This window comes from Procambarus clarkii, chromosome 30 (genome assembly GCF_040958095.1).
Source record: "Procambarus clarkii isolate CNS0578487 chromosome 30, FALCON_Pclarkii_2.0, whole genome shotgun sequence".
NCBI classification, from domain to species: Eukaryota; Metazoa; Arthropoda; class Malacostraca; order Decapoda; family Cambaridae; genus Procambarus; species Procambarus clarkii.
The window spans coordinates 24,383,715-24,408,611 of NC_091179.1; the positions used below are offsets into that span (position 1 = coordinate 24,383,715).

At 42.5% G+C, this 24,897-nt stretch overlaps 1 protein-coding gene across 1 annotated transcript in view; it reads right to left on the reverse strand.

Annotated features, from left to right (window-relative positions):
* Positions 1-24,897, reverse strand: part of mesh (sushi domain containing 2 mesh) — a 57,914-nt gene that overhangs the window by 13,149 nt on the left and 19,868 nt on the right. The window contains exons 2-10 of the mRNA XM_045754215.2: positions 18,087-18,155; positions 16,998-17,233; positions 16,568-16,758; positions 13,436-13,619; positions 9,382-9,519; positions 8,493-8,661; positions 6,350-6,607; positions 2,657-2,850; positions 2,177-2,322 (exon numbers count right to left, since the gene is read on the reverse strand). Of these exons, the coding sequence (XP_045610171.1) occupies positions 2,177-2,322; positions 2,657-2,850; positions 6,350-6,607; positions 8,493-8,661; positions 9,382-9,519; positions 13,436-13,619; positions 16,568-16,758; positions 16,998-17,233; positions 18,087-18,155 (1,585 nt within the window). The remainder of the gene's footprint in view (positions 1-2,176; positions 2,323-2,656; positions 2,851-6,349; positions 6,608-8,492; positions 8,662-9,381; positions 9,520-13,435; positions 13,620-16,567; positions 16,759-16,997; positions 17,234-18,086; positions 18,156-24,897) is intronic.

Here is a 24,897-nt window from a genome sequence, read left to right on the forward strand (position 1 = left end):
AAATATTATGTAGGACCAGTGAGCACCCTCCTTGAAGAGTGGTTCATATTAAAAAAAACTCCTTAACCAGACGAACCGTCCACTCCAGCTTTTGATGAATGTTCAGTTGACACGTTGTAGGGAATAACAGCCTCTTCCTTCTATTAATCTGCTTCTCTTGCGTCCTGCTGAGTAGGGTTTCATTTTTTGGTCTCTTTGTTATTTCATCTTTACTGTCACTGTCTCGCTGTCTGTGAATATTTCGCCGTTTATATCTGTTCATTACTGCTTGATACGGCCTGGTATCATCTTGTCTGTTATCCTCACTCTCATATTCTTCAGGCCCGGACTGTAAACATCATAAAAACATTTCCCTTGAACCAACTTAATTATCAGTTTCTCTACCAAAATAGAGAAAATGTAGGCCTTTCTCTTTCTTATTGACTTCTGGGCAAGGCGCTGGATGAGTCAGTGGGAAGGAGGCCACAGTCAGTCGCCGTTTAATTTAACAAGTCTCGCTGGGGCAAATCTAGCTCCGGTAATTTTTCCCTTGGAAAACAGTGTTATAGGTTGTAAAATGCTCCCATTAGCAACACGATCTTTGTCTAGAAATCAGGGAGGTGTCCTTACGGAAACCCATTTATTATCTTTACATTCCTGGCTATTTAGGTAGATATAGGGTGAACTAGTTAGAACACGAGTTGAGACACAAAATAGGGTGATCAATAGTCTCATCTCTTTATTTAAATTGCCTAATATTTCCTTTGATATAGCTGTCATATATAGGTTACTGCTATTATTTGTAGGTGCTCTTTGATGGATGTAATTGAAGAGGAAGAAGAATAGCATCTACCTGGCACCCCAGTAACAGGTGGTTATACTAGCCTCACCCACTAGGACTATTTGGTGTGATCATCCTTGTTCATAACTGGTGGACCAGGCCCACTATATACAGATAAGGCCTCCACATTTAGTTACTAACATATGTAGTCTAATACTGTAGTGAATGTCTACTAGCCAATAATTTATATTGATGACTATATATAAACATAACCCCCCAGAATGTGTAAGAAAGCGATTTGTGGGAATTTTTAAATCATACAGTTCACTTTAAACATCATAGTTTGCCATTGAAAAATATAAATTAACGTAAAATATAAATTACTATATAATTAATATAGAGTAAATAAATATAAATCTCACAGGTCAAGTTCAAGTTCAAGTATGTTTATTGAGAGAAGAAAGAAATACATCTCAAAGGGATAGAGTAGCTCAGGCAATTTCTACCCCCCATCTAACAGGTCATTTTCCCCACATAAGGTATATAATATTTAGATTCATGACACCTATACTCGGTGACGTCATTGTCTTGTAAATAAATACCATGCTGTCCAGACCTGTGTTTCCCTCCATGCCTACACTTAACAGTTTTGCTAAATTCAAGAAATATGTTAGAATCTCTTCCATTATCGACTGCTTCCAATATGCTGGTCAAGAATGAGAGTAACAATGCTAAGGACAAAAATCCTTTTGTTAAGTCATGCAGCGAATACATTATTAATTTATGTTTTTCAAGATACATACAAATGACCTTTGTGACTAAAATTCAAATAATTTTCCAGCAATAGATGGTAAGCTGGTCAATAGTTTGAATCTCCCTTAGTCAGCCAACCACTTCCACTCCCCTTCCCCCACGATTCCCATACTGTGCTCAACTTGAATGATGTATTAAACATGCGTCTGATTCCAGAGATTCATTGAGCTTTATGTTACAGACTCGTTTAATAACTCCCTACCTGAAAACCACCAATCTAGAAACATTTTCCTCTTCATCATCTTCATAGATCAGGTTAACTACCGGTTAAAATAAATTTCCCCTTTGGTAAATTCAGTACAAAGAACCTATTTAGTATACCTTCCATTTATTTGTCAACGGCAACCTTTTCACTAGCAGTGATCAACCGGAAACAGCAAATTGGTATATGCATGCACATATACACACAGATCCTGGGGATGTGTGTGTGTGTGTGAGAGAAAGATATAGAAAAATATATAACCTATATAATAGAACAAAATAAGTCGGGAGTCAGTGAACCAGACAAACGATGATTCGAAAAGCAAAGTCCAAGATGAGTCTGAATCTGTCAGAAACAAATAGGTAAATACACACAAACGCACTAAAGATGGAGGGACTCACGTGGACTCCTTGAGGCCGTACTGGGGCTCGGGGGTGGTGAGGTTGATCATGATGAGTCCCATCTCCAGGTCCAGTAAGTCCAAGTTGTTCCGGTTAGCGTAGTCGGCCGGTGTGAGGGTGTAGGAGCCTATGTTGGGCGCCCCGTCCTGCCGGACAACATGGTGTGAGTGTGACAGGTGGTGGTGAGGAGACCACCATATTTGAGACAACTACGGTTACATGTACATGGTCACGCCAAAAGTCTGAGTGTAAGTGATCACATTGAGAAATAAGTTGTTGAGCTCTTTTGTTCAAACTCGTCTATAATGCCCTAATATGAGTTAAACTCTCACCCTCAGTACAATAATATCATACACAACGCTTGAATTTCCTTCCCTCTAAAGTTGAGAAATGTCCTTCATAGTGAAGGTACACGAGGAACTAATATATGCGAAACTAAGCATCTAGACGAGGGAGGAGGAGGACGACGTGGAGTCTCACCACCAGCACGTCGATGTAGATGAGCTCCGGCTTGATGCTGATCTCCCGGTAGCCCCACAGGGATATCATGACGGGGGCGTCCCTGTTCATGGTCAGGTTGCCCGCCAACCAGTTCATCTCCAGGGAGAGTGGGGAGTGTTGCTCGTAGCTGTCGTCCTTGAACCAAACGCCCTCAGGTGCCGTCAGTGGCGTTTCTGGCAGGCGAGAAATCCAGAAAACTTACAGTACTCATTTTAAATGTATACAAATTTCATATTAGAATTTAAATGCGTTGCCGTGATGTTGAAGTGCAGCTGTCGACACTCCGAGTAATGTCTCACATTTTGAATTGGGAGTCGGAATGAACACCCTTCAGCCTGAACTATTTACCTTACTCCTTGTACTCAAATGTATACTCTGATTGACATAAACATCTTAGTAAACTGACACATTAACTGTAAGTAATTCCTCCCCTTAGTTGCGGTGAACTTTAAAATATAATTATAACGTGCTTATATCTGAAGTTAGACATAATACAAAAATTAATAATGGCAAGAAGAGTCTATTAAATGTAGCTTACTTCTCATGTTGGTCTACGAGTGCATAAAATAACTTTTGAGCTAGCAAGAGAGCATGCCTTCGAAGAAACAAAAATTATATAATCTCGGATACCCTGTAAGCAGCCCGAGAACAAAACCTCTAACAAAACTTTATAGGTGACAGAGTGAGATTTGCACCAACTATTCCATATATCGTCATATTACAATACCAAATAGCCATATACATATTTATTTATTTATTTATTTATTTATTTATTTATTTATTTATTTATTTATTTATTTATTTATTTATTTATTTATTTATTTATTTGCATACAAGAAGGTACATTGGGTTTATGAAAGTACAGAGACTTGAAGTTTGACCTTCTAGTAAAGCACGCATAGCGTTACGGGCAGATCCTTAATCTAACATATAATTAAGAAGGTAATTTCTAGCAAAATAAAAAGAAAATGTTTATAGGTACATTGTAAGAAAGTATAAAAAGACACTGTAAGAAGGTATAAAAATGCATTATTGGAAAGTATAAAAAAAATAAATTGTATAAGAAATTTGACAGGAAAAAAAGTAGGTACATTAAAGTAAATTTAAGGGTTATCCACAAGTACATTGTAGCATAATTTGAGGATTATTGCAAGATATAATGTAGCAAACTATGTGTATAATATGATGCAAGATAACAACAATGATTACAATGGTAAAGATGTATGGCATAGGTACATAGTTTGGGAAATTGGGTAGCACTAGATACAGTGCGAGTTTCAAGCATTAGGTAGGAAACTATGCTGATGAAATTAGGTACTTTTTGGTTTTATTTTTGAATATGGCAAACGTTTGACAGCTTTTCAATTCATTAGGGAGAGAGTTCCATAGACTGGGTCCCTTTATTTGCATAGAGTGTTTACACAGATTAAGTTTGACTCTGGGGATTTCAAAGAGATATTTATTTCTGGTGTGGTGATAATGGGTTCTATTACATCTGTCCAGGAAGAGTGTCAGAACAGGGTTTGCACTTAAGAAAAGGGTTTTGTAAATGTAACTGACACAAGAGAATGTGTGGAGTTAGGTTATGTTTAGCATGTTTAGGGATTTAAACAGGGGGCTGAGTGTTGTCTGAAAGGCGAGTTTGTTATTGTCCTGATAGCAGATTTTTGCTGGGTGATGATGGGCTTAAGGTGGTTTGCAGAGGTTGAGCCCCATGCACAGATACCATGTGTAAGATAGGGATAGATTAGCGCATAGTATAGCGAGAGGAGAGCAAAGTTTGGAACATAATATCTGATTGTAGAGAGTATACCAACTGTTTTTGAGACTTTCTTGGTTATGTGTTGTATGTGGGTGCTGAAGTTGAGTCTCTTGTCAAAGTATAGGCCAAAGAACATTCCATAATTTTTATTGTTGGTGTTAACATTGTCTATCTGAAGAGGGGGGGGTTATCAAGGGAAAGCGCCAAGCCATTCGACTATATAAGCTGAATTGCATTTTTTTATTTGCTTCCAAATAAGATGTAGCAGGTATTTTCTATGTTTAGTGTGAGTTTGTTGGTTGACATCCATAAGTGAACTTTTTTTTAGTTCATTGTTTACAACATTATTTAGAGTGTGTGGGTTGGGGTCTGGGGAGATGAGAGTAGTATCATCAGTAAATAATATAGGCGTAAGAATGAAAGAGACATTAGGCAGATCATTGATGTATATAAGAAATAGGAGAGGTCCTAGGATGCTGCCCTGTGGCACCCCTGCGGTTAATGGTTGAGTGGGAGAGGTTATATCATTGATGGCCACATATTGGTGTCTGTCACTAGGATAAGATCGGATATAGTTCAGGGCAAGGCCTCGGATTCCATAATGATGGAGTTTAAGTAAGAGGTAGTTATGGTTAACAGTATCAAAGGCCTTTCTCAGGTCAATGGAGAGTCCAATCGGAAACTCATTTTTGTCAAGGACTGAGTAGATAAAGTCAAGCAGACTAACAATTGCATCATTGGTACTCTTTTGGAAGCGTAAGCCAAACTAACAGGGACTTAGTGTGTTGAATTTTATGAGATAGGAGTAGATCTGTTTGCAAAAAAAAAATTCAAATATTTTTGATAATATAGGTAGATTTGATATTGGTCTGTAATTGTTCATGTCTGCCGCATTGCCTCCTTTATGAACTGGAGTTACTCTTGTTTTTTTAAGGATATCAGGGAAGGTATGACACTCTAGAGATTTGTTGAACAGCAAAGCTATGGGTGGCACAAGGGCATTGGAGACACTCTTGTATACCATGGGTATACACTAATTTCACTAATGTTCCCAACTTTGTTTTTGTGAGTGAATGATGGACACATCTGTAGGGTTGATTGGTGAGAGGAGAGGAGTTTGGATAGCTGCCTGAAAGATATGTGTTAACATGTGACTGAGTCTGTGGGATTTTTCTGACAAGGTTAGCACCAACCGATGAAAAGAAGCTATTAAATTCAGTTCCTGTTTCTAGATCTGTTGCAGGTGTATAACCATCCTTGGAGATTTTTATCTGGTTATGTGAATGTTGTTTAGCGCCTAGGATGTTAGAGATGGCTCTCCATGTGCTTTTCATGTTGCCTTTTGCTTCTTTGAATCTACTCTCATAATAGGAGTACCTCTTAACTACTTCCTTTGCAACTAGACCAATCCTAAGTTTTTTCATATTCATAGTTCTTGTCGATAGCTTTGAGTATGATATGGATCTGAATATGGATATTGAGTATGCATATGGATCATTAAATAAGATCAGCAGCCTCCTCGTTGCTACTGCTGCTTGTCTTAGACTCGGTTGCAAGCATCTCTGTCAACTTACACACCTGCCAATGTACACCTGACCAAACACAATGAGTTAACATCACTCGAACACCTGCATCACTATGTGATGAAATGTTGCAATAATGAAATATAAAATTAATTAACGTAAAAAATTAACAACCTGAACAGAAATATATAATATAGTAGACTATTATGTTAAGCTGGAAAGGAACAGAAACTTATTCGTCTTAGAAAACATAAAAATGAATCGTATATTGTAGAAAATAGCATTAAAAAACCCAAAGGAATCCTATAGTTAAACAAGAAACAAGAGAGCTTCCCAGAATCAGCTGCTCCAACAGCAGCAGAAAATGGTGACAAAGTTTCAACTCACCAACAAAGAACTTGCCCCTCCAATAGAAGGGTCCACCGTTGATGGAAATGGACAAATCGATGTAACCGGAGACCAGGAGCTGAGGCATGATGCAGGTGGCGAGGTTATCATTGATGACGTGACCCTCGACGGTGGTAGTGTCAAACTGGCAGCTGAGGCGGTATCCGGTCTTGAAGCAGGGCCCCGTCATGTTTACCAGCGTCCCCCCGAGCATGTTGCCTTGCTCCGGCGAGAACGTCAGCGGGTAGTGCTTCAACTCTGATACACACACATAACATAACCTCAGATTTTGACATGATATAACTCGTTGACCAAACCACACACTAGAAAATGAAGGGACGACGACGTTTCGGTCCGTCCTGGGCCATTCTCAAGTTGATTGTGACATCACAATCGACTTGAGAATGATCCAGGACGGATCGAAACGTCGTCGTCCCTTCACTCTCTAGTGTGTGGTTTGGTCAACTTATTTCAGCCACGTTATTGTGACTTCTCGTCTGCACATGTTATAACTCCTCTTTATTATAATGTAGCTCAAAGTAATTATAGTTCGCCTAAGCTTCGACATGATAGTTCAATCTAATTCTTGATTAATGAAGCCTGATGTACATATATTTCAGAAAGCAGGAGAATACACATGAAAACATTAAAATTTATAGAACTTATGGGGAAGAAAGTTCCTGAGGGACTCACCAGATCGCTAATAGGTAAACAGCCGTGACTACCACAACACTAACCAGTGAACAACCGTGACTACCACAACACTAACCAGTGAACAACCGTGACTACCACAACACTAACCAGTGAACAACCGTGACTACCACAACACTAACCAGTGAACAACCGTGACTACCACAACACTAACCAGTGAACAACCGTGACTACCACAACACTAACCAGTGAACAACCGTGACTACCACAACACTAACCAGTGAACAACCGTGACTACCACAACACTAACCAGTGAACAACCGTGACTACCACAACACTAACCAGTGAACAACCGTGACTACCACAACACTAACCAGTGAACAACCGTGACTACCACAACACTAACCAGTGAACAACCGTGACTACCACAACACTAACCAGTGAACAACCGTGACTACCACAACACTAACCAGTGAACAACCGTGACTACCACAACACTAACCAGTGAACAACCGTGACTACCACAACACTAACCAGTGAACAACCGTGACTACCACAACACTAACCAGTGAACAACCGTGACTACCACAACACTAACCAGTGAACAACCGTGACTACCACAACACTAACCAGTGAACAACCGTGACTACCACAACACTAACCAGTGAACAACCGTGACTACCACAACACTAACCAGTGAACAACCGTGACTACCACAACACTAACCAGTGAACAACCGTGACTACCACAACACTAACCAGTGAACAACCGTGACTACCACAACACTAACCAGTGAACAACCGTGACTACCACAACACTAACCAGTGAACAACCGTGACTACCACAACACTAACCAGTTCGTGACTACCACAACGCCAACAAGACCAACGTTTACTAACGCCAGAGACGTATAAGGAGTAAAAACAGCGACAACACCACAACACAACTCCTGTCTTGAAACAATGATCTCTCTCTCATGTCTCACGCACCACAACTCATAACGCATCAATTGAACATTATTCAAAATCGAATACAAATGTCAACAGCGAAGACTTCGAGAAAATCAGTGATGAGGCTTCGAACCTATACTCCGCGTACCCCCAAACAAACGCCTCAGATCACTAAGGCGTCTCTATGTCTTATTAAGACATCACGTTAAGGTGATGTCTATCTGCACGAAGACTTTCTTCATGTAACTCTTACAGAGGTTCATAATGACACTCTTGATATTAATGTGGGGTAAATGAAGCCTAGGTTTAGTATGTATACACTAATATTAACTGAAATGTTTAAAAATATATCTTTTTAACTAATGTGTGTGAATACATAAATATATTGTATGCATTGTTATATATGACTTTAATATTGGTAGTGAATGTTGCTTGTAACTCGATACAACCATACAGGAACCAACACTTGCTCGGGACACACTGAGGGACCACCAGAACCACACAGGAACCAACACTTACTTGGGACACACAGTGGGACTCACCTTCCTCCCTCCTGCAGCAGCCGGCTAAGATCTTCTCGTCAATCCTGAATACGTGTCGTCCTGGGAAGCCATTAGCGTTGCCCGCCACGGCCAGGTCGCGGATGTAGAGCTTCTGGCTGTAGGGCGTGTACTCGTAGGAGCGGGTCCCGTTGCCGGCGTTGAACCCAACCTGGGCACAGACCAAGCTTACTGTATCATATATCATATACAACACCAACGGCGACGTTTCGCACTCAACACAGACTTGCGTTGAACCCAACCTGGGCACAGACCAAGCTTACTATATCATATATCATATACAACACCAACGGCGACGTTTCGCACTCAACACAGACTTGCGTTGAATCCAACCTGAGCACAGACCAAACTTACTGTATCATATATCATATACAACACCAACGGCGACGTTTCGCACTCAACACACAGACTCACGCATAAAATAAAGAAGGAATGTTAGCTATTATTATCCAGGAGATAATTCAACAGACACGTTGAAGGCAAAGATGGAAGGTGTGAGGAGAGGGAGGAAGCCTCAGTCACACCAACACTGTGACATGGAATAATTAAGCAGTTTGGTACTCTGGTCCAGGATGAACAACACAGCCTATTAACACAGGCAAACAGCTTTAGAGATACGAAACGGGGGACTATCAGGAGAAAGCGCCAAGCCATTAAGACTATATAGCATTTGTTAGGAGTTAGATAAGGATTTACGATGTGACGAAGGGAAGGAATGGTGTCCAAGCACTTGGACAGTCGGGGGATTCAACACCGATCTGCGTGAAGCGAGACCGTCGCTCTACCGTCCAGCCCAAATGGTCGGGAATGTAAATATATGAAAAGTGATAGATGAATAGCGAGAGAGAAACCAGGACATGAAGGGTCTTACGTAAGCCGGGACGCCGCCCTGGCCCTCGTCAGTAGAGCCTCCGGCCTCGGTGTGTGAAGTCCACTTCATGAACTCGTAGTTGAAGAAGGCGTAGGTCCTGATCTCGTCCGTCGTCACCACCAACTGGAATGTGTTGGTCTGCGGCAGGAGCAACACCCGAGACAACACATTAGTGCACATCTTAACTCATTCCCTTACACAGAAGCCTATGGTCTAAAGTCACCACACACGTTTATATGTGAGAGTATAATAAGTTTTATTTATTTATTTATTTATTTATTTATTTGTTTATTTATTTATTTATTTATATACAAGAAGGTACATTGGGTTAGAGAGAATACATAGCATAGTATTTACAATCTTGTAAAGCCACTAGTACGCGCAGCGTTTCGGGCAGGTCCTTAATATAACAGATAATTTTAAGTAGGTAAATTCTAGCAGAATTAATAAAATGATAACAGATACAGTGCAAGAAAAAAAATGAGATGAGAGAGATTAGTAAGTATAGTACAGCACATTGGTATATTAAAGCTCTCAAACGCTGCCCGAAACGCTGAGCGTATTAGTGGCTTTAGGCATTGTATGTACTAGCTCTATCTATAAATCCAACATTATCTTTGTAAATCAACTATGTATGTACTTTTCCTGAATAAAAAAATTAATTTAAATACTTAAAACACTTTAACAAATAACGTTTAAGACTGACAAATCATACAAGCATAATAGGTAAAAAATATATAAACAAAGCGTTTAAGAACAAGAGAAGAACAAAACAAAACTTGTCTGAGAGCCAGACAAGTCATTTCCAAAGGTCAAGTGAAGTGACGGAAAGTTCAGGAGCTGTTAAACAGACTTGAGTAATACAAAGGAAACACAACTCAACATGAAAGACAACAAGATGGACGACACTGTTATCATGAGAACTTGTGAGGGAAGATCACAGGTGTTATCATGAGAACTTGTGAGGAAAGATCACAGGTGTTATCACTGAGAACTTGTGAAGAAAGATCACAGGTGTTATCATGAGAACTTGTGAGGAAAGATCACAGGTGTTATCATGAGAACTTGTGAGGGAAGATCACAGGTGTTATCACTGAGAACTTGTGAAGAAAGATCACAGGTGTTATCATGAGAACTTGTGAAGAAAGATCACAGGTGTTATCATGAGAACTTGTGAAGAAAGATCACAGGTGTTATCATGAGAACTTGTGAGGGAAGATCACAGGTGTTATCACTGAGAACTTGTGAAGAAAGATCACAGGTGTTATCATGAGAACTTGTGAAGAAAGATCACAGGTGTTATCATGAGAACTTGTGAAGAAAGATCACAGGTGTTATCATGAGAACTTGTGAAGAAAGATCACAGGTGTTATCATGAGAACTTGTGAGGAAAGATCACAGGTGTTATCATGATAACTTGTGAGGAAAGATCACAGGTGTTATCCTCTGAGAGAATTTTCGATCAATACTCAGACATTGCTATAGAAAAATTTTCAATAGAAAAAAAAGTTTTCAATGAAAAAAAAGATATTTATATAGAAGAAAAAACGTTTTCTATAGAAAAAATAAAAGATTTCTATAGAAAAAATATAAGTTTTATTTAAAAAAATAAAGTTTTATATGGAAAAAGAGGAAAGTTTTCTATAGAAAACTATAGAAACAAGACATAATCAGAAAAAAATAACTATAAAAGTTACGAAAGAACTCACAATAAAAATTCAGGATGAAATCACAGTAAAACTTCTGGAAGATAATCTATATAAATAAAAATGGAAATGTTGGTTTGTTCAAAAACGCTAATCTGAGAAAGTTCTTCACCGATTGCTTTGAAATTTTCACACAACGTTCCATTCGCATCAGAGCGGGATTTTATATACATACTATATAGATGTCACGTCTGTGATGGGAAAAACATGCATTTTTTTTTAAACTGTGTTTTTCATGTACTCACCTAATTGTACTTGCGGGGGTTGAGCTCTGGCTCTCTGGGTCCCGCCTCTCAACTGTCGATCAACTGGTGTTATCATGTGAGGGAAATCTTTGAAACCTCTTTTCCAATTGCTTTGAAATTTTGACACAACGTTACATTCGAATTGGCGCGTGTTTTTATATACCTACTTTATACATGTCTCACCCGTGACAGGTAAAAACATGCTTTTTTGAAAAAACGGCGCCATCTGTTGCACGTAGGAGCAACACATGCTGTAATCTCCGAAAGTTCTTCACCGATTGCTTTGAAAATTTGACACAACGTTCCTTTCAAATACGCGCATGTTTTTATATACCTACTATATAGATGCCACACCTGTGACAGGTAAAAACATGTATATTTTTTTTTTTAAACAGCGTCATCTATTGCACGTAACAGCAACACACGCTATACTAAATATGTTACGATTCCATTTCAATGTTTCCGATTGCATTGATAAATTTAATTTTCATATATTTCGATTTATTTTCATTTTGATTTAATAATTTTGTGTGACATTGCATTGGAATTGAGCTGTATTGTTTACCATACCGTTCATTTCGTGAGTATAGTATATTTTTTATTTTTTTCATTGTTTGTCATTCCGTTTTTTTTAACTGTTTTTCTTATATTTCAGTGATGGTAACATCAGATCATTTGGGAATGTATCAGACGAGGAAGTGGGAAATGGTGGGGAGGACGAGAGGACGAGAATGGGGGATGGTGGGGACGACGAGGGGGAAAGGGGAGTTAGAGATGGTGGGGACAAGGGGACAGAGGAATGGAGAATGGTGGGGAGGACAAAGGGACAGGGGGGAGTGGGAGATGGTGGGGGTGGATGAAGGGACGGGGGAGGGGGCAATGGTAGGGAGGACTGGGAGACAGAGGAAGGATGCTGTGACACAATAACGCGTGGCTGGGTACAGCTAGTAACTAATAATAATTCATTGTGTCAGGGACAGGAAGCCAGGTTATACATACAGTACATGTTAGGCTTATATCGAGTCCCCCCCCTCCTCCAAGGTTGACTTACTGACCCTCCCCAGGATGGAACCCCACAATAAGCTGACTAACTCCTGGGTACCTAGTATTTACTGCTAGGTGGACAGGTGCATTAGGTGAAAGGAAATATGCTCAACCATTTCTGTTCCGCCCGAGATTCGAACCCGGTTTCGATTGTGAGTCGAAAACGAACCCGATTATACCACTGGGACCAGGGACCCCCTAAGATTTTATTATACAAGTTCACTAATACAAATTTACGTTTTAAGTGGAAGTATGATAAATGAAAAAGTTTAAGAATTAAATTCTTTAAAGTTAGAGAGGGAGAACTGACTATAAACTTAAGAACAAGAACTCGCTATTATAAAAGTTCAAAAGCAAGACTCACCATAAAGTTCCAGAACAAAACTCACTATAGAATCAAGAACACAAATAATAATAAGAGCTCAAGAACACAAATAACAAGAAGAGCTCAAGAACACGTCACTATAGAAGTTAAAGTTAAGAGTTCACTATAGAAGTTAAAGTTAAGAGTTCACTATAGAAGTTAAAGTTAAGAGTTCACTATAGAAGTTAAAGTTAAGAGTTCACTATAGAAGTTCAAGTTAAAAGTTCACTATAAAAGTTAAAGTTAAGAGTTCACTATAAAAGTTAAAGTTAAAAGTTCACTATAAAAGTTAAAATTAAGAGTTCACTATAAAAGTTAAAGTTAAGAGTTTATAAAAGTTAAAGTTAAAAGTTCACTATAAAAGTTAAAGTTAAGAGTTCACTATAAAAGTTAAGAGTTCACTATAAAAGTTAAAATTAAGAGTTCACTATAAAAGTCGACGATGAAATTAAAACAACAACAACAAAAACAGCCAGTGGTTGAAGATTGAGAACTCGGGACAACAAATTGAAGAACCAGAACACAAAACATAAGATAAGATTCAAAACTCAAGACGAAAGCTCAGGAGGAACTTAGGCATCATAAATTAAGACAAAAGTTCAAGAAGAACTTATGACCAAATGTTCACTATAGCAACATGTGGGAGAATAGGAGCTTACGGACAGAGAACAAACCGTTCAAGATGGAGAACTTACGATATATTTGGCGTCAGTGTTGACGGAGCCGCCGGAGAAGGTGACGTTCTTCCAGGTGACGATGATGACGTGTTTGGGCTTGAAGATGGCGGCCCCGACGATGCCCTCTCGGACGTCCCACTTGACGCGCTCCCGGAGCTCCACCCCGAACTGGTCCTCGCGGGACGGTAGGTCGCGCTCCAGCCTGCGGGAGGAGGAGGGGCGGGAGTCACCCTACAGGCATTACCTCCTCTGTCTCTACCCAACCACTTGGGCTTGGTGCGACGGACTCACGCAGGTCGGCGTTCAATCCCCGACCGTCCAAGTGGTTGGGCAACATTCCTTCCCCCCGTCCCATCCCAAATCCTTATCCTGAGCCCTTCCAAGTGCTATATAGTCGTAATTGAGCTTCTTTGTGGGGCTTGAGCTTTAGCTCTTGGGCCTCGCTTAACCGTCAATTAAATGGGTCGATGACTTTCTGATCTCTTGATTCGTCATATCTACAATTAAATCCGGGTATGTAGATAGCTTCCACTTCTTTACAACCTTCAGGCTGAAGACATTCTTCCTTATATCCTCCTGCTTTATTTGAGTGTCGAGTTGACAGGTGTGACAGAGCGTACCCCCCCTGCCAAGCACCCTGGTGCTGTGTACCCTGTGGTACACTCTCGTGTGGTACCCCCCTGCCAAGCACCCTGGTGCTGTGTACCCTGTGGTACACTCTCGTGTGGTACCCCCCTGCCAAGCACCCTGGTGCTGTGTACCTTGTGGTACACTCTCGTGTGGTACCCCCCTGCCAAGCACCCTGGTGCTGTGTACCCTGTGGTACACTCTCGTGTGGTACCCCCCTGCCAAGCACCCTGGTGCTGCGTACCCTGTGGTACACTCTCGTGTGGTACCCCCCTGCCAAGCACCCTGGTGCTGTGTACCCTGTGGTACACTCTCGTGTAGTGCCCCCCTGCCAAGCACCCTGGTGCTGTGTACCCTGTGGTACATTCGTGTGGTACCCCTGCCAAGCACCCTGGTGCTGTGTACCCTGTGGTACACTCTCGTGTGGTACCCCCCTGCCAAGCACCCTGGTGCTGTGTACCCTGTGGTACACTCTCGTGTAGTGCCCCCCTGCCAAGCACCCTGGTGCTGTGTACCCTGTGGTACATTCGTGTGGTACCCCTGCCAAACACCCTGGTGCTATGTACCCTGTGGTACACTCTCGTGTGGTACCCCCCTGCCAAGCACCCTGGTGCTGTGTACCCTGTGGTACACTCTCGTGTGGTACCCCCCTGCCAAGCACCCTGGTGCTGTGTACCCTGTGGTACACTCGTGTGGTACCCCTGCCAAGCACCCTGGTGCTGTGTACCCTGTGGTACACTCGTGTGGTACCCCGCTGCCAAGCACCCTGGTGCTGTGTACCCTGTGGTACACACTCGTGTGGTACCCCCCTGCCAAGCACCCTGGTGCTGTGTACCCTGTGGTACACACTCGTGTAGTACCCCTGCCAAGCACCCTGGTGCTGTGTACCCTGTGGTACACTCTCGTGTGGTACCCCTGCCAAGCACCCTGGTGCTGTGTACCCTGTTGTACACACTCGTGTGGTACCCTGCTGCCAAGCACCCTGGTGCTGTGTACCCTGTGGTACACACTCGTGTGGTACCCCCCTGCCACGCACCCTGGTGCTGTGTACCCTGTGGTACACACTCGTGTGGTACCCCTGCCAAGCACCCTGGTGCTGTGTACCCTGTGGTACACACTCGTGTGGTACCCCCCTGCCAAGCACCCTGGTGCTGTGTACCCTGTGGTACACACTCGTGTGGTACCCCTGCCAAGCACCCTGGTGCTGTGTACCCTGTGGTACACACTCGTGTGGTACCCCGCTGCCAAGCACCCTGGTGCTGTGTACCCTGTGGTACACACTCGTGTGGTACTCCCCTGCCAAGCACCCTGGTGCTGTGTACCCTGTGGTACACACTCGTGTGGTACCCCCCTGCCAAGCACCCTGGTGCTGTGTACCCTGTGGTACACACTCGTGTGGTACCCCCCTGCCAAGCACCCTGGTGCTGTGTACCCTGTGGTACACACTCGTGTGGTACCCCTGCCAAGCACCCTGGTGCTGTGTACCCTGTGGTACACACTCGTGTGGTACCCCTGCCAAGCACCCTGGTGCTGTGTACCCTGTGGTACACACTCGTGTGGTACCCCGCTGCCAAGCACCCTGGTGCTGTGTACCCTGTGGTACACACTCGTGTGGTACCCCCCTGCCAAGCACCCTGGTGCTGTGTACCCTGTGGTACACTCTCGTGAGGTGCAAGATTTAGTTCTCTTGATATTCGTCTTAAATTGTAGTCGCTATGGAATTTGCATCTAATGCGGCTGCTGTCGTTGGATTAATGTTGAGTTTGATACGCAGGGCTTCAGTTGTTTCACATTCCAGTAAGTAATGCAATAGTGGCGCCTCGTCAGTAGTGACTCAGCATAAGATATATACAAGTGACGCCGCTGATAACAGCCTCAGGTGGACACGGCACAAACTACAAATCTCGCAACTACATCATCCACAAAAATACGGGAGAATTAAATCACTAGGCTGCCGCCAATTTAAAAAAACAAAACATATACAAAGTATTAATAAATAGCAAAATCTAATGTAATCCTATTCACTTTTGTGACGGCCATGTGTCAATATCTGCTGCATGAACAGTTTTGGTAGCTGACGTTATCCCATCATGGTGACACAGTTCGTCAATTACGGGTTCTGTTGTTCCGGAGTTTCTCAAGTTTGAAGATAAGGTAGATCCGCATGCCTCCTTAGTGGTGACAAACAGGAGGTGTCGCGTGTGGGAGGAAACACAGGAGTCAGGTGTGTGACGCAGGACACATATGGCGGCCACTCACACCTGCAGGACCTCTAGTATCCTCCACTATCACCCACCTCCAATATCTGCTTCCAGTGCCCACCGTCAGTACCTGCCTCCTGATCCCACCGCAAATATACACCACCAGTACTTTCAATACTCACCTCTTATACCACCGCTAGTACACACCTCCAGTACCCACTTCCAGTACACATCACCCGTACCCACTCCCAGTACACATCAGCAACACACCTGCAGTCCCCAGCGCCAGCACATACCTCCAGTCCCCAGCGCCAGCACATACCTCCAATACACGCCGGGCCTCCTGCTCTTGTCATCTCCGGGACGAAGCTCTCCAATGTTACATTTGGAGTAGAAGGGTCCAATGAAGGACGGGTCGGGCTGGTCCGGCCACTGGGGTACAGGGAAGCTGAGCGGGTAGTGCTTCCAGTTGAAGGGAGCGTCAGAGAAGCCCAGGTAGCCGTTCAGGGATACCTATAATAATAATAATGACGCTATATTCATAGTCATGCTTACCTTTCTGAGCCTATAAAGTGACTTATTATTTAAATCATTTGTAACAATAATTTAATATTTAAACCAATTATAACATTAATGACTATTACAAATCGTTATGTTATCCAGTATAAAAATCTTTGTCTAGGTTTAGTTAAACTTGAAGGTATGGACATATAATCACAGATCTGTATTAGCCGGATCAAATAAGCACTCACCCAAGTGTAGTTGAGACCGAAGCCGAAGAATGGGAGGAGGAAGGTGAGCTGCTTATTAACCTGCGTGTTCTGGGTGTTAATGTTGACCTCGAGGTCGCCGGTGCCGCCGCTCTGGTCGGTGTCGAAGTACGGGTACATGAGGTCTGACCGGATCTCGTTGAGGCGGGTGGCGGTGATGACGTAGGGACCGTTCTGTTGGCCGTACGTCCGGGGCGCCACGCGAGACCTCATAGGGTCTGTAGGATGACATGTATGCCGTTTTGAATGAGATGTTTTTGGTGTATTTTTATGTTTGTTACAGTTGCTGCAGTGGGAGTGCTACAGATGTTACAGTGGGAGAGGGAGTCAATATTGACTGCGTCTCCCACTCTCCCTTTCACCACTTGATGAGGGTTTTACGTCACTCACGACTGACCCAAAGGTTGTCGATCTCATATATTTTCATGTGTAAGTTGGATTATTTGATAAAATGAATAATAAAGTGTCAATTTCATAAACATTAATTGTCATTTAAAACACTCAAACGATGGCTCTTCATTATTCCAGAAAATGTAAGAAAATATATATTACAAAAATACGTAACAAAAACTCGCAAAAAGAAGTTATCAATAAGCTGGTGGTGATTTGATGGTCACTCGGGAGCAGACGTAGTGAAACCTTCATTACAAATTACATTCATTGTAGAATATTATATAATAATATTAATAATATCAATACCTTCAAATTGTGTGATCTTACAATATAACTAGATGAAAATGTTTTGTTAATTGGTATGAACAATAATATCTACAAATATGATTGGTCATAGAATTTCATCACACACTTATAACGAATTACATTAAATCCTGCCGTGTCTTAATTAAGCTCCCATCTCTTGACTATTGGAAAAAAATAAATGAAAACTAAAGTGGCTATAGCCTATGGGATTGTCATTTGATCCCCTCGTGCAACTAATTCTATGAGCTACGTCATCACATCAATTTAATTCATTTAGAAACTGTGGTCAATAGCTGTGTGAGCTAGTGATGAGCATCAAGGCACCAGCAGAATCATGGTGATGGAGCAACATTAGGAGGAAGCATTACTGACCTAGGCTACGCCCGCTTCTCTTCCCTGTTGACGGGATGTCCAACGGTGCTATCCTGGAACGCATCGGGTCTGTCGGGAAAATAGTGCAAGATTAGAGCCTGTGCTGGTTACCCGGGGGACTATAGATAGAGGTTCACACTTGAGACAAATATTTGGTGACAATAAGAAAGTGTGAGAAGCAAATTATCCGTGAATAATACAGTTCAAAATCCAGCTGGAAAAAATCATCAAGAAAAATGAGGGGACCTTTGACAAGTCGCCGGCTTCCTGTCTGCGTCGGGGCCACTAAAGAGATTAAATTGAAATTGAAATTGGTTTATTGAGGTAAAATACACTCAAAGGGATGAGGTAGCTCAAGCTATTCTCACCCCGTTCAGTACAACGTGTCCATACATATATAGACAAATGACAAACAATAAACATTACTGAACAATCTGAGAGATAAACATATACTTTACACATGCAGTATGTTACCAGACATACGCACAAATACTTTTATGACTAGGTGTATAGATAACTTGCAAGAGACATTCAGACAATTCAACAAAAGGTTACAATCTTGGTGCAAAATTCTTATATCTCTCCAGAATATCTTCAACCTTTCCGTTGAAGGGAAAGTACTAGTGAAAATTCGTACTAGTGAAGGTTCATATACTGAGGATGACAAAGAAATTTGTGAAATCCTAAAAAAGCAGTATGAGGACATGTTTAGCACTCCGATACACAGCATGAAAGTGGAGGATCCGGACAACTTCTATATGGGTGATATCCAAACCCCTGTTGGATATAACTGATATCAAAACGAGCGTGGCAGATTTTGAAAGTGAAATTGACAATATGCCCATGCATTCACCCCCAGGTCCAGACTCATGGAATTCAATATTTATAAAGAAATGCAAAGTGCCAGTAGCACAGGCACTCAGTATAGTGTGGAAGAAGAGCTTGGACACGGGGGAGATACCAGATGCGCTTAAAGCAGCAGACATAGCCCCTCTACACAAGAGAGGTAGCAAAGCATTGTCAAAGAATTATAGACCAGTTGCACTAACTTTCCACATAATAAAAGTATTTGAGAGAGTGATCAGGAGTCAGGTCACTAGATTCATGGAAACCAATGACCTCCACAATCCAGGCCAACATGGATTTAGAGCAGGACGATCATGCCTCTCACAGCTACTTGACCACTATGACAAAATCACTGAGGCATTAGAAGAAAAATAGAATGCAGATGTGGTATACACGGATTTAGCAAAGGCATTCAATAAATGTGATCATGGAGTGATAGCACACAAAATGAAGTCAAAGGGAATAACCGATAAAGTAGGACGCTGGATATTCAGTTTTCTGTCAAACAGGACTCAGCGAATAACAGTCAACCATATAAAATCTAGTCCAAGCGCAGTTAAGAGCTCTGTACCTCAGGGTACAGTCCTTGCACCGCTGCTTTTCCTTATTCTCATACCAGATATAGACAAAAATACAAGTCACAGCTTCGTATCATCCTTTGCAGATGACACAAAAATCAGTATTTAAAATTACCTGGGCTGAAGACATTGAAAAACTTCAAGCTAATATCAACAAAGTTTTCGACTGGGCATCAGAAAATAACATGATGTTTAACAGTGATAAATTCCAGGTACTCAGGTACGGTAAAAATGAGGACCTTAAACATAATACAGAGTACAAAACACAATCAAATGTGCCCATAGTAGGAAAACAGCTTGTAAAGGATTTGGGAATAATGATGTCTGACGACCTAACGTTTAGGGAGCATAACCAAGCAAATATTGCGTCAGCCAGGAAAATGATAGGATGGATTACGAGAACTTTCAAATCCAGGGATCCCATCACAGTGGTTGTACTCTTCAAGTCACTTGTGTTGTCCCGTCTTGAGTACTGCTCAGTACTCACTTCCCCCTTCAGAGCAGGAGAGATTGCTGAAATAGAGGGAATACAGAGAACATATACGGCACGCATAGACGCGATAAAGCACCTAAATTATTGGGATCGTCTCAAAGCCCTCCAAATGTACTCACTAGAAAGAAGACGAGAGAGATATCAAATAATATACACCTGGAAGATACTGGAGGGCCAAGTACCAAATCTACACAGTAAAATAACAACGTACTGGAGTGAACGATATGGAAGAAAATGCAGGATAGAACCAGTGAAGAGCAGAGGTGCCATAGGCACAATCAGAGAACACTATAAACATCAGAGGTCCGCGGTTGTTCAACACCCTCCCAGCGAGCATAAGAAATATTGCCGGAACAACCGTGGACATCTTCAAGAGAAAACTAGATTGTTTCCTCCAAGGAGTGCCGGACCAACCGGGCTGTGGTGGGTATGTGGGCCTGCGGGCTGCTCCAAGCAACAGCCTAGTGGACCAAACTCTCACAAGTCAAGCTTGGCCTCGGGCCGGGATTGGGGAGTAGAAGAACTCCCAGAACCCCATCAACCAGGTTAGGTTCGGTCATATATCTACATTAGTTTTAACTCAAATTAAAAACAATTAACTCATACATAGTGAAATGGATAGCTTTATTATTTCATAAGAAAAACAATTAGAAAAATATATAAATTCAGGAAACTTGGCTTATTAGGCAAATCGGGCCTTGTATAGTAAGTAGGCCGAGTATTACCTTCTGGCTACTAGGTACAACATATATATATATATATATATATATATATATATATATATATATATATATATATAATGTAAACCAACTTTTTTGTCCATAATATTAATTATAAATAATGTTACCACCTTGCACACTGTCACAGTAATCTCTCTAGGAAGAGATTCATCCTCCTCCATTATCACCTATTCTCATACCACGTCTACCTGTTCAAGACCTCCAGCCCCAAGAACAACAACAACAACAACTCACAAACGTCTAGACAGTGGACTACCTCCCCCCTACACCACGGCCCGTCACCCTCCTCGCACCTGGTAGCTGGGAGCTCACACCACCGGCCAGGAAACTAGCCCAGTGGTAGTTTGTGTGTGGCGCTCTACAATTATCAGACACCAGTGCCACCTACCTTGGTCCAGCTCCCATATAAATAGAAGCCAGCCACCACCACGATTCACGGGAGACATCTCCCGTCACGCAGGGTGCAGTCGCACCTCCACAGATCTCCAGTATCAGCTCTTGATACTGGTAATGGCTCAAAAGGGCTACCACTTACTGGCTATTCATGCCCGTGCCACCTCTTGGGTGGCTTAATCTTCATCAATCAATCAATCACCACGATTCAGAATACTCCTGAGTGCTCTACTGACTAGGTCTGTTGGCATACCTCGGTGTGGTGACAGATTTATGCGGTCTTAGCTCTCAGTATTCCCGCACCATTTTCTAGTGTTTACACATTAACGTACCGTAAATTTAATTGTTTGTTTGTCTTGTTTGATTTGCACTCTTTGTATCAAGCCAAGCTTGGATATTATTTTGTTTTATAATTTGTTTAACGTCAGTTTTCTATTAAAGTATTTTTATAAATTTTTGTTCTCTATGTCTCATCCTACAGTTACCTCATCGTGAAGATTCAACTTGCAGTCTAACTTTTTTGCATTTTTATTTTTTTTATTTTTATATGACTGGTATTCCATCTGCACTAACACCCATTTTCTCGTCATTTAGTGTTGTTTTATGACAAATCTGTCAATTAATCTTACTTTTCATTCACCGTAAGCTACCTTACTATAGACAAACTTGCTATCTTATCAGACTATTAAATATCTAACATTGTTCTCATTTGTTATCATCTGTTTTGCTTCCACATTTAATTCTTGATTACCTTAATAGTATATTATTTCATCTATTCCACTCCGGCTCATTTACTCACTTAGTTGCAATTATCGGAAATTAGTTGCAATTTTGTGTTTTTCATGTTTTAGATTTAATATATTTTAGTCCATCTTCATTTGAACTTCACTAGATTGTAAAATACGTTTTAAATAGCATTATTACCTTTGTACAGTATTACCAATTGTTTGAAGTTATTATTATAATTCATACTTTGAACTATTTTTATAAATAATGATCTCTAACTCTTAATTTATATACATTAATCATTAACTTTACCTGTCTGTAAAGTACAATTTTAATAGTTTTATTTCTTACTCCAATCAGCACTCTGAATTCAGTCAAGCTTAGACCCAGAATTAAACCTCTTGATAAGTATCTATGACAATCCCCACTTAAATGATCATAGCTACAAGAACACTGCTGAATTTCAAAATCCAGCTCTATAAAATCATAAGGACAAATGGGGAAACCTTTGACAAGCCGACAACTTTCTGTCCTCGTCGAGGTCCTCAGGTAAATTCAGATATTGTACAGTAAAGCTCGGTTAAATGCCAGTGTTGGCACTGTTCTCCTCCCGCACCTTATTGCAACTGGTATTAGGTACCTAAAAGACTGCCATGAGGATATTAAGCATATCCTCCAAGCCCAAGGTCATCCTGTCCTCCAGGTGGACACGTTCACTCGACCCCCTCGTGGTCGTCGCCGTCAGCCCCTTCGAGTTGTGAAAATCACCTTCGATACTAGGACCCTTCCGCCTCTACCATTCTTGCTGGTGCCAGGTGCTCCGTTCATGAGTACATCCCCTCTCCTAGACTTTGTAATAAGTGCTGGAAGTTCGGGCACGGTGCCCTCAAATGCTCAAGTCTTGACTCTCTATGCCTCATGTGTGGGGGCGATGACCACTCTAAGACAGATTGCTTTTTTTTCCAGACTCGCTGCCTCAATTGTGGTGAGGCCCACACTGCCTTCTCCCGCACGTGTATACACTACAAGCTTGAGGAAGCCGTCCTCAACTTGAAACTCCGGGATCATTTGACTTTTCCTGAAGTGAGACGCCAAGTCCGCCGTCTCCACCCTTTCACTGGCGTATCTTATGCTCGCGTGTTGTGTTCTACCTCTCCTCGTCCTTCTCACCTTCCTCAGTCACACAACCGTTTCCAGGCCTTGGACTCGGACACGCCCACCACCTCCTCCCTTGTTCCTTTACGTTCTGTCCCGAAGGGTCTCTCTCTTGGTTTTCCATCTGGAGTTTTCCCCTCTTCCTACCCAGTCCGCCATGTCTACTGTGTCTTCTTTCCTGTGTCTTGATCATTCTTCCCAACCCTCCCCCAGTCTCTTGGCCCTCCACGCCGCCTGTCTGTCCAGGCTGTTGTCAATCATCCTCCCAGCAATCTTCATGTTGTTTGCCCCCCCCCCCCCCCGTTCTTCTCCTCCTGTTGAGACCATTGAGTCTGTCGCCCAGTTTGTTGTTCCTGGAACACCTGTCTCTTTGAGTCAGAAACGTAAGCCTGGCTCCTCTCCTTCCTCCTCCTCAGCAAGTAAGAAGGCATCGCTTTCTTCCTCGCCCCCCACCTCTGAATCTCTCGCTACGTCCCCTCCCATTTTGGTGGTCGGGCCCCCTGTCCCGGCTATGGAGGTTTCTTTAGCCCCCGATTCCCTTTTGGTTTCTGCACTTGCTGAGATGCGCTCCCTGGTTTCTACCCCCCTTCTCCTGCTGTCCTTGACTGCACCTCTCGGTTGTCTCCTCCTCCTCTGGACTCCGTCAGTCCGCCTCTGGTCTGTCCTCCCACTTCCTTCCCTTCATCCTTACTAAGTTTACCCATGCCCCCTAACACTGATTTTGCTGACCCTGATCCTGATCCTGATCCTGATCCTGAGCTTATTTAATACACTGTGTTCTGCTTTACCTTTGTTTCTTCATTGTTTTCTATTGCTGTCCTTTTTCTCTTTGATAATGTCTATTCTTCAGTGGAATATTCGTGGATTTTATGCCAACTTCCATGAACTCCGACTTCTAATTACACAGTTTACACCACTTTGTGTTTGTCTCCAGGAACCAATACTTGGTGCTCGTCCTGGTCACTTTCCTCTTTATTCCTTTCTCTCCCCCCCCCCAGCTCTTGCTGGAGCCCATAACTCTACTGCTCTCTTGATTCCTTCTGATATTCCCTTCGTCCCCCTACTTCTTCCGTCGCCTATCCATTGTTCTGCTGCCCGTGTTTTTGTAGGTAAATGATATACAGTCTGTTCCATTGATCTCCCCCCGTCCCGCTTTCCCTTCCTGATCTTAAGCACCTCCTGGACTCCTTGCCAGAGCCAGTGCTCCTGTTGGGTGATTTCAAGTGTCGACATACCCTCTGGGGAGATGTTCTGACAAACACCCGAGACCGTCTTCTCGAACCGTTCGTCCTCTCATCTTACCTGTCTCTTCTGAATTCTGGTGAGCCCAGTCATGTGGACTTTCGGATTCGCACCCTTTCCTGTCTTGATCTTTATCTCTGCTCGTCGTCTCTTTAATTAGATTTCACGAGGCGGGTTCTTGATGACCTGCATAATAGTGACCATTTCCCCATATTGGTTTCATTTTTCTCTTTTCGCCCTTCCCTCTTTTTCCCTAGGTGGCAGATTGCCGAAGCTGACTACAACCTCTTCACCCTCCGTGCTACTCTCTCTGACCTCTCCTCTCTGCCTCTTCCTCGCGCCCTCCTTCTTTTTCATGACACTGTCTTCGACGCTGCCCTCCACTCTATTCCTCGCTCTTCCTCCCGGGGCTCGTGGAAGTGCGTTCCCTGGTGGAATGCGGACTGTGCTCGGGCTGTCCGCTGTAAGTGTGCAGCCTGCAAGAAACACCGACGTCGGCAGACGGCTGATTCTTTTATTGTTTCGGAAGGCAAGGGCGGTGGCCCGTAGGACCATCCGTACAGCTAAACATGAGAGTTGGAAAAGTTATGTTTACACCATTACGTCCTATACTCCTCTGCCACAGATCTGGAAGATCC